Source organism: Tupaia chinensis, unplaced genomic scaffold (genome assembly GCF_000334495.1).
Source record: "Tupaia chinensis unplaced genomic scaffold, TupChi_1.0 Scaffold139491_1, whole genome shotgun sequence".
Lineage (NCBI taxonomy): Eukaryota > Metazoa > Chordata > Mammalia > Scandentia > Tupaiidae > Tupaia > Tupaia belangeri.
The window spans coordinates 978,597-989,130 of NW_006199376.1; the positions used below are offsets into that span (position 1 = coordinate 978,597).

General features: G+C 46.8%; 1 protein-coding gene across 3 annotated transcripts in view; it reads right to left on the reverse strand.

The window, feature by feature from the left end:
* Window positions 1-2,899: 2,899 nt before the first annotated feature.
* Window positions 2,900-10,534, reverse strand: part of TRIM3 (tripartite motif containing 3) — a 26,820-nt gene continuing 19,185 nt past the window's right edge. For 2 of the 3 annotated variants that reach the window (XM_006161984.2, XM_014593047.2), the window contains 5 exons: window positions 5,514-5,681; window positions 5,141-5,309; window positions 4,803-4,873; window positions 3,604-3,744; window positions 2,900-3,489 (listed from right to left, as the gene is read on the reverse strand). In XM_006161984.2, coding sequence (XP_006162046.1) covers window positions 3,337-3,489; window positions 3,604-3,744; window positions 4,803-4,873; window positions 5,141-5,309; window positions 5,514-5,681 — 702 coding nt within the window. In that variant the 3' untranslated portion in view covers window positions 2,900-3,336. The remainder of the gene's footprint in view (window positions 3,490-3,603; window positions 3,745-4,802; window positions 4,874-5,140; window positions 5,310-5,513; window positions 5,682-10,534) is intronic. The other variant, XM_006161985.2, reaches the window with a different exon arrangement.

A 10,534-nucleotide genomic window follows, 5' to 3' on the forward strand; every position in this document is an offset into this window, starting at 1 on the left:
CTGCTGATGCACTTTTAGTTTTCTCTGGGAATTTTTTTTCTACTACAAATAAAGCCATGATAAATATCAGCACATTTTATCATGCACATGGTACACAGGTATGTACATCTGCCCAATTATTTTTTCAGAAAAGATTCTTATAATTGGAAGACTACAGCCTGTATCCACAGTCTTTAAGACAAACAGTTTAGAGTTGGCCCAGTAGCCCCAATAGTTAAGGGAGCTGGATTCCACATGGCTGCCCAAATCTTGGCCTTGGGAGCCTGAAAACATTTTTAGAATGCCCAGAATCCCAGGACCAGCAGGTGGCATGGTGATTAAGGCACTGGACTCCCACATCATGGACCACAGTTTTAGTTCCAGACCTGGCAACTTGTTTTCTCACTTTCCCTCTCTCTGTCTCTCTCTGGTCAAATTAAAAAATAATCATAACTAAAATTAAATAAATAATTCTTTAAAAAAAAAATAAAAAGAATGCCCAGAATCCCAACAGGATGGAGAGATGGAGAATGGATTGTAGTACCCTATTGTAGGGTGCTTTCTCCTTCTTTACCCTTCTCTCTTTCTCTCTGACAAGCACAAGTGCACTCTGGTAATTTAAAAAAAAAAAAAAGTGTTTATAGATGTTGTTTTCTGGCTTTCATCCTCACTTCTCTTCCAACCACTAGAATCGCTGTCCAGCTGACAGTCTGTTTCACGGGGCATCTCTTTCATTCAATCAAATCACTTTTGGTGACTTACTCTTATACCCAAATCAAATCCAAACTCTTTGCCTGAGTTAAATGACCCAACTTAAGCCTAACCCTTTGAATCGTTTCTTTCTTCGCTTCTTCCACCCTCTGTCTCTACCCAGCCTGGCCTCCTTTCAGATCCTCAAAGATACCAAGCCCTCAATCCCTCAGGACCTTTGCTCCTGCTCTTCCTTTGCCTGGACTCTCTGCTTCCTTTTAACATAGATAACTCCCTGCCCAGTTCCCTCCAAGCCTGCACCTGCTTAAAGAGGCCTTTCTAAGCTGCCTTATTGGACACTAACTTCTCTTTGATTGCACCCTATATTTAGTTGACAGCCTGAACTCCAACTGTCATTAAATATTCAGTTTCTTGTGTTGCTTTTTTGTTTTGTTTTGCTTATTTTCCTTCTTTGCTAAACTATAAGCTTCATAAGGCAGCTTATATTCTGTCTGTATTCCCAAGGTCCATTCCTATGTATGACCCATATTAAGTGCGCAGTAAATCTTCGCTGAATAAGTAAATGAGCTTGTAGGCTACACATGGCCATATGGCTATTCTGATCACTAACAGCCCTTATGAGAAAGGCCCAAGCTGGACCACAAAATAGCTTTCTGACCTATCCCACCAGGGTCCTTGCTATGGCCCCCAAGTTTGGGAGATCATTCAAGGCATCTACCCACTGAGTCAAGGTATGGCCTCCATGGCCAACCACAACTTCCATGTACCTGGGTCCACAGTCTGAACTAAAAAGAGTCCAGTGAAGCCCACTGTGGTTGGACTAAAAGGGACTTAGTGGCTCCACCTGGAAGTATCTTTTGCATAGCTTAGGAAGACTCTCTCATCTGGTACCTACAGAATTCAGTCCTAGCATGTTCTTGGGCTGATAAGGGAGTCACCTTGGACTTCTCGTTCAAGGAAGGCCACACTATTACCCTTATTTCCCTGCTACCTTTAGGTGTTCAGAATGCAAGCATGTAAGAGATTGTGGACTGAAACTTTGAGCATCCATGTTGTACCAGTGCTGTGCTTTGTTCAAGGTGGGTGCAGGGGCGGCAAGACCATCACCCAAGAGATCTCAGAAAGCATCCACTGGTGCTGGATGGTGCTGGCCAGGGTATGGGTGCAGGCAGTTCTACTAATAACTGGAGCTAGGAGTTCAGGTCCTAAAACACCTGCCTACAGCCTTCGGGCTACTTGTCTACAGGTGCTGACCTGTGTGGACACAAGAAGACCAGGGAGGTAAGTATAACTGAGGCTCCTACATGGTCCAGGTGCTATACCCTTGTCTCTGCGAAGTCCCCAGGGTTTTCCACAAGTCCATAGACAGCCCCTCCTATGCTAGCCACAGGAACAGCATTGTATCAGACATCTTGATTTTTCCTGTGGCCTCTCATGATCAACCTTCCAAAATCTATCAGTCTCCAAATCTTCTTGAGTGCCTTCTCTGCCTGTCATCATGCTAAGTGAAAGGTGCTCTAACTAACCAGTTAGGAGTATGACAGCCTCAGACTCAAGTCTGAACTCTGCTCTCTGTCAGCAATATGACTAATTTCTCTGACTTTCAGCCTTTTGTAGAGAGGGAGAAATTACTGTCTCTACCTCCCAGATCACTGGATGCTGGTTTGAATTATCTATGGAATCACGAGCCAAATGCTGGCAGGCTGGAGCTCCAGAGAGGGTGTGAGGACCTTCATTCCACTGTGGGGAAAGAGCAGCAGACTTGGGACAGAGAGCAAGGGGCTGGGTCAGGGATCTGGGGTTTCAGGGCTGAGCTCTAAAATTGGCCATGGAATTGTCCACACTCAGCTTCCGCCTGGCAAGCCTCAAGCCCCTAGCCCAGGCATAGGCATCAAGGATTGCTTCCATACCCTGAAACTTCTCCCTGCAGCTGAGGGCTGTGTCCTGAGCAAGGATTATTCCCCCGGACCCACAACTCCTCAGCCCTAGGGAAGACAAGGAAAGATGCACCTGTTTCTGCAGGAGATGCAGGACCCAAGGATGGGGATTTGGCTGTGGTTTAGGGTCCCACAGGTTTACATTCTCTTGCTCTCCCCTCCTGGAGTTTGAGAACATTAGGACCTATCCAGACAGCTGTGTCCCCTGCCTTCTTGCCCACCATTTAGTCCAGAGCTAGTCCCACTACCCCATCCCCTCACAGCCCATCCCATAAGAACCCAGAAAAAACATCTTGGCGAAGACGTTTATTTAATATGGGGGTGGGGTATTGCTGTCTCTGTCAGTGTGTATGGGTGGTAGGGAGACAACCAGAGGGACTTCTGCCCTGGAGTAAGAGGCTCTTCTGGCTCCAGGGTGGGGGGTGGGGAGCAGACTGAGGGGTCAAGAGAGGCATGTGAGGGGGTTAAGGTGAAGCTCTGCACACATCCTTGGGCCCACAGTCCAGGCCCTCCCAGTCACCAAAGCAAAAACCGAATAAATAAAGTGCAACCGTGGGGGTGGGAGTGGGGGAAGGGGAGGGCAGCGGGCACACCCACGCCCACAGCCCACATTCAGTGCTGCCAGGTCTGGCCCACCTCCCAGCCAGACCCTCTCGTCCAATCACCCCTATGTCCGTCCCTCCAAGAGCCAGGCGAGGCCTATGCACAACTACTGGAGGTAGCGATAGGCCTTAAAGCAGTGGTTGCCAGCGTCGGCCACCACCACGTGGCCATCCGAGGTCAGTGCCAGGCCCTGCGGGCCGTACAGTGGCTCTGCAGACGTGTTGATATAGGACAGGAAGGAGCCAGAGCTGTCGAATACCTGGGAAAGGAGTGGAGAATGGAAGGAGAGGGGGTCAGGCAGATGAGGCTGTTCAGAGGTGGGGTGCAGGGGCAGAGCAGGAAACCTCACCCGCATGCAACCCTTGGGCCCTACCTGGATGCGGCTGTTGCCCCAGTCGGCCACGATGATGTTCCCATTGGAGTCCACAGCAACTCCCGTGGGGGCATTGAACTGCCCGTTGCCCTCACCGTGGGAGCCAAACTTGAAGAGGAACTCTCCATCGGCACTGTACACCTGGCGGGGGAAGGGGCTGGGGACTGGGGTCCTGGCCTCAGGAAGAGGGCAGTGCCTTGGAGGAGGGTGGGGTGAAGGTCCAGGGCCAAGGACCCCCTAGACTGCAGCTACAGCCCAGATTTTCTCAGGCGTCACAGCCATGCACCCGACTGCCTACTAGACATGGCCTACTGGTGTCCCTTGGGCAATCTGAATCTATCAGCCCATGTTCCCTGGATAAGCAGATGCTCTGGGTGCTCCCTCTCAATGATGGTACCACCCAGCTGCCCATGAGGCAGTCTCAACTCCACCTTCTCTGCTTGAAGTCATGAATTAGCACCACCTTAACTCTGTCTCAAATCCCTCTCTCAATTCTGTACTCTATGTATATATGCCACATCTTTATCAAAGTCCAAGTTCTCATTTCCCATCTGGGTTACGGCCAAAGACTGATCTTCCTGCTTTGCGTGGTCTCCCTAAGACACATAGGATCATATTACCCTCTGTCTGCAATCTTCAGTGTTTGTCCAGGGCTCTTGAAAAAGAGCAAGACTCTCGAAGAGGCATCCAAGCGCCCCCCCCACACACACACCTCAATAACTGCCCTCCTCAAACCTAGTCTGAATGGCTTCCTGAACACACCATCTGGGCTCCTGACTCTCACTCCTGGCCTCTCCCATGTCCTTTGCTTGAAACTCTTCTCTACCTTCTGGTTAATTCCCACTACTATTTAGGTCTTCCTTACATGGCCTGCCTGAATCAAACGCTTCTGGCAGGCCTCCCACAGTTCACTGCACATCCCTATTTGAGTCTACGATCCACCCTGTGATTTCCCAGTTAGCTTTCTCTCTTCCCCAATAGACTAGAACCAAGAAGATAGGCAACATGTTTATTTTGCTCATCATCGTATCTCTAGATTCTAGTATAGTGCCTGGGACAAAGTAGCCATGCCATAAGTGTTTATTGTTTGAATGAATGACCTCAAGGGGGAGAAAAGGAGGTGAGGGAAGGTGGACTCCTGTGGAAGAAGAAAGGACGCTGGGACAGTGGTCATGGAGGGAGGGAGGGAGGACACTGACCTTCACTGAATGGTTATGAAAATCCGTTACTACAATCTCATTCTTGTTGTTCACAGCCACAAAATGGGGCCCTGAAAATACAAAGCGGTCTTTAAGGTGGTAAATTGGGATAATGAATGGCAAGAGGAAGAACATTTGGAATGATAAAGCTAGAGTGCTGGGAGAGGGTAGAATCTCTGGGGCTGAGATCAGTTATCTCTGGGATGATGGGCTATGGTTCAAGGAAGAAGGAATTTCTAGGGCCAAGATAGAGGAGGAGAGGTCTTTAGAGCTGGGGTATCAGGAGAGTTGTCTGGACCTAGGGTCTTAGAACAGACCTTGGAGTTGTCCCCTCATACCTGCAAAATGGCGGTCAGTGGCCCCACGTCCCCCGAAACGGCCAACTAGCTTGCCATTGGGCTGGAAGGTGAAGACGCAGCAAGACTTGTTGTCAACCACAATGATATGTCCATTCCGGTCTACGGCTACTCCTTTGGGGCCCATCAGACGGCCAGCTCCAATCTTGGTCTGGAGGAAGGCAGGACCCATAAGGGGTTCTATCTGACCAATGGGGAGAGTAGTCCTAGCTCCGCCTCAAAGCAGAACCTCGGGCTGGGGATGGGCCACCGAGGAGGACTGGATCTGTCCAGGCCTGGACAACCAGGAGGCACCAGGACAGTCAGCTCAGCTGGTCACCAGGGGTAAAGGTTACACTGACGGCAGTCCTCTCACCTTGAATTTACCCTCCGGGGAGAAGATGCTGACCCAACGGTTGTCATAGTCAGCCACGATAATGTCTCCATTGGTGTCCACTGCCACACCTGTGGGGCGCTGAAGCTGCCCAGGTGAGCGCCCTCGGACCCCAAATCGGAACTTGAACTGGCCCTCATTGGAGAAAACCTGGAGCAGAGGAGCAAAGGAAGGAGCAGGGGAGACACTGCAGGCACAAAGGGAAGGGAGTAGGATCCTGAAGAAGGTGACCCTTTTGCCATTTACTCAGTCATTTAACAAGCACTTACTGGCTCCATGCTGGGGATGCAGAGAGGAATTAAACATGGTGGCAGACCCTAGAGGACATGCATCAGAGGTGGGAATGGGACTTTGAGAACATGAAAGAGGTAAGGGAGAATAGTGAGGAACGCTCCAAGAAAAGGGGATATATGAACTAGTAGTATAATAAGGATGCCCAATGATGAGCACCAGCACCAGCAGGAAAGGAGAAGAGGCATTCAGGAAGCACGAACAGCTTGTAAAAGGCACAGAGGCCACTACAGGCATTACTTGAGGACCTGTCCCACATGGCCGGATTGTAGGGAGCACGCAGGTGAACAACAGAAGGAGTTTTATTTTATCCTGGGTATATCTTGGGTATATTCATTTCTGGGCAGGGGAGTGACAAGATCAGATTTACTTTTAAGAGCATGCTGGGCTGGCCCTGTGGCCTAGTGGCTGAAAGAGCCAGACCCCACATAGCTAACCACAGTTTGAATCCCAGCCCTGGTAAACCACAGTTCGAATCCCAGTCCTGGTGGTTTGAAAAACACTCTAGGCAGGTGTACATGCCCCAAATCCAGATGAGATGAAGAAACAGAGGAGAAGGGATGGCAGTACGGCCATGCCCCATTGAGGGTGCTTTCTCCCTTCTTCCTTTCTCTGTCTATCTCTGGTGAATCCATGTAATTTCTGGCAATTTTTAAAGGAAAAAAAGAAGGAAAGAAGATAATAAAGAGTATTTTGGTTGCAGAGGGCAGTTAACAAAGTGAGAAATGATGGTGGCTTTGACCAAGGAAGGTTAGTGGGAAGGAAGTAGATAAACTCAAGAGACAAACTCAAAAGTTCATGGAAAATGGAATCAAACTGTGAGTTCATTTCAATGTACATAATTTAAAATCCATGCAGTTTTTTCATGTTATTTTTCCACGAAGTATTTTGAAGATTCCCGACCGCTAATATAAGATTAAGCCATTCTGACCATGGGACTGACGAGGTAACCTTCCTCTTAGAAAGAATGCTCTTTCCAATCTCTTCCATTTTCCTATCTCCTCCACCTCAGCTGCCAAGAATGCTCAGGTCTGCCCATCCTAAAAGGGCCTCCTTTAATTCTCCTTCCTGTGCTAAGCCTTTTGGCTTCTCTTTTACAGCCAAAACATTACTCACTGAATAAGTCTCATGCATTCTGCTTTGTTATAGGCTCTGGGGACACTGGTGAATCAGAACCAGGAATAGCTTTGGAGAACTCAGTTTCTGGGCTTTGGCCTTGTTCATTGATCCAAACCTGCCTCCTTCTTAGAGGACTGGGATCCCTGTCCTGGTCCCACTCCCAAATTTTCAATCTGGTCCCACCAATAGACACCGCTTCCTCCTAAAGCAAACCTACCAAGTCTTCACATGGCTGACTAGCACGGCTCCTGGGTCCTGCAAAGTCCCCCGAGGCAGAACAGCACTTGTCAGCACGAGAAAGGGGACACCACAGGCTGAAGGGTAGAACTGAGAGGGACCAAAAGGTTCTGCCAGACCAGCAGTGAGGACCACCACCCTCCTGAGTCCAAGCAGCTCCATTTCAGGCTTGACAGTAATGAAGCTTTAAGAGGTCTAATTTTTCCTGCCCTGTCTTATCCCACTGCTTAAACCTGGGCAAGTCCTCATCTTTCTTTTTCTCCCCCCACCCCTTTTTTGGAGAGATTTTTGCTATGGAGCACATGTGCTCAACAGAGAGACAGAAAACAAGAAATCACCCCCAGGGGGTATGGCTATGTTGCAATCCCTTCTCCTCCATTCTCTTCTCAGGATTTTGGGCATGCATGCATACATACCAAGCATGAGTTTTAAGTCAACAGGTCTGGGACTGGAACTGCAGTTGACTACGTGGGAAGCCCAATGACGTAATCATTATGCCATCTGCTGGTTTGTCCTCATCTTTCAATTCTCACTACTTCCAGGTGACTTTTTTAGAAAAGCCTTTAATGACCAACTCCACCCCCCCCCCAATCAATACACATATATGAAGTTACCACGATATAGACTTATAGCTCTCTTTATAACTGTCACTCCATAGGTATTAACTGTTAAATATCTATGTTTTTGCTAAGATATGAGCCCCGCATGGGGCAGGGACATATGTGTTTTGTTTTCTGCTGCATTTGCAGCACTGCTATAGCAAGTGACAAACAGCAGACATTCAACAAATTAACGAATGCCCTAGCTCCAACTCAGCCCTGAACCAGACACGTCCACTTGGATGTCATACAGCTGTCTCAAAGTCAACATGTGCAAAGGTGAATTCATCAGCCTATACAAGGTCTGCTCCTCTATTCACCCAGTCCACCAAGTCCTGCCTTTTTTTAAAATTGCCAGAGATGTGCTCACCAGAGAGAGAAAGATAGACAAAGGGTGTGAGAGGGAGAAATCAAACTCCAGTGGGATATGGACACACCACAATCCTTCTCTTCCATTTTTCTACCCTGTCAGGATTTGGGGCACATGTGCACAAGCACCTGGTGTATTTTTCAAGCTAGGATTGAAATCACGATTTGTCATGTGGGAGCTGATTTCCATAACCACTAACGAGGCTACAGAGCCAGACCAAGTCCTGCCATCCTTCTTAAAAATTTTTTTTCTATCATTACTATTTTTTTTTTTAATTTGCTACAGGGCATAAATTTTTTTTCTATCATTACTATTATTTTTTTTTAATTTGCTACAGGGCATGTGTGCCCACACACACAAGCGTGCACAAAAGATGGGGGCAGTGGGCAATGTGAAAAAGCAAGTCACTAGGTCAAGACTTGAACCATGGTTGGCCATGTGGGAGTCCAGCCTCAATCACCATGCCAGGTGACTGCTGGCCCAGTCCTGCCATTTTTTATCTTTCTCTTTTCATTGACATCTCATGGTTCATTAAAGTCTGCCATGTTTGCTTCCTTAGTATTTCTAGAATCTGCTAGTCTTCTTTCAATAGTTTGGTTCTACATGTCTTTCTTCTCTACCTCAGTAGCAGTGAGTTCAGAGCAGTGACTTCAGAGAGCTCATAGTCTAAGGAGGGAGAGAGACTAAAACAAATAAACCATGGGCCAGCCTGTGGTATAGTGGCTAAGGCAGCTGGATCCCAAGGCTTGCTACATGGCTCGAGTCCCAGACCTGGTAACTTGAAAAACATACCATGCATGTATGCATGCATGCCCAAAATCCCAAGAGGAGAATGGTGAAGGGACTGTGGTATGGCTATCCCCTCTGGGGGATGCTTTCTCACTTTTTCTCTCTCTCTGTCCCTCTCCATTGAGCACATGCCCCCAAGGCAAATTTTTAAAATAAAGAAAGAAAAAAGACAAAAACAAAAAAAAACAAAATAAACCAGTTATTCCAGTAAAGTATGAAAAGTGCTAAATCAAAGGTTGTGCACAACATACTGCAATGTTTTTTGCTGAAGATGATGACTATGGTGATATCTTGTTATCTTTGATTTGATTATCATACAATGTATGTGTGCTCTGAAAAACAATTTTGTACCCCACAAAGATGTACAACAATTAAATATAAAAAGGAAACTGTAAAATAGAACAATAACAAAAAAGTAGTACAGCAAAAAGTTAAAGAGTGGGACAGGATGGTGGCACAGTGGTAAAACACAATGCTCTACAAGGCTGACATATTTGGGAAGGTTCCAGGTTCTTGTTCAGAGACCTCCCTGAGTACAGCAGGTATGTGTGTGCCTATGATCAAAGGCTGGCAGAGTAGCAGGCATGTGTGTGCCTATGATCAAAGGCTGGCAGAGGCTGAGGGTGGATCATGGCATTGGGACCCTATTGGGAGTGCTATCAGTCTCCTCTGTGTGTGGAAGAAATAAACTTAAAAAAAATGTCCAGGAGATGAAGATTCCTCATGGCTCCTGATAACTAGTGATTTCAGGGTAAGAGAAATGAAGATTTCCTACTGATTATTCAGCCTCCAGCCCACAAATGTGAGTGGTAGGGAGCTCCTCTAGCCTTTTCTCTATCTCTGACTCTGTGTCTCTATCTCTGTCTCTCTCTGCTTCTGTCTCCTCATTTTTTTGTAATTTTTCCTTTTTAAAATTTTTTAAAGGTAAAGTATTCTCTTGCTCTCAGCTCCGCCTTTGTCTTGTTAATAATTCCCTCTCTCCCTCCCACACAGGCAGGAGAGACCAGAGGCAGGTCTTCAGATAAAGATTCCTCATGGCTCCTGAGAAGTAGTGATTTTGCGCAAGGCACTCATGCGCTGTGTGGTTTTCTATTTTTTGCTTTTTAAAAATACTACTAATAATTTTTTTCCTTCTTCTTTTTCTGTTTCTTTGTTGTTGTCATTGTTGTTTCTCTCTGTTTCCTTTTCTTTTTATCTCATCTCTCCGCTCGTCATCTCTATTTACTGTGTTTCTAGACAGATCATCCAAATGCTATTAGAGTTAATACATTCCTCAATATCTACTGAATCTGCAGCACAAAGGAATCACAATGGAACAGTAAAGAGATTCCAGATCACCTCTTTCTGCACACTTCTGGATGCTCAGATTGAACTTCAAGAATTAGGAAGAAACCTACCATTCATCAGATGACTAGAAATCACCGCAGGACCACAAGAAATGTGGAAAAGCAAGAAAATACCTCTCCTCCAAGGGAAAAGAATAACTCCTCTTCATCCAGACAGTTCGATGAAAATCATGGAAATGTCTGATAAAGAATTTAGAATATTCAGGGACCAGCAGTTAGCGTAATGGCTATGTCACTGGACTCCCACATAGT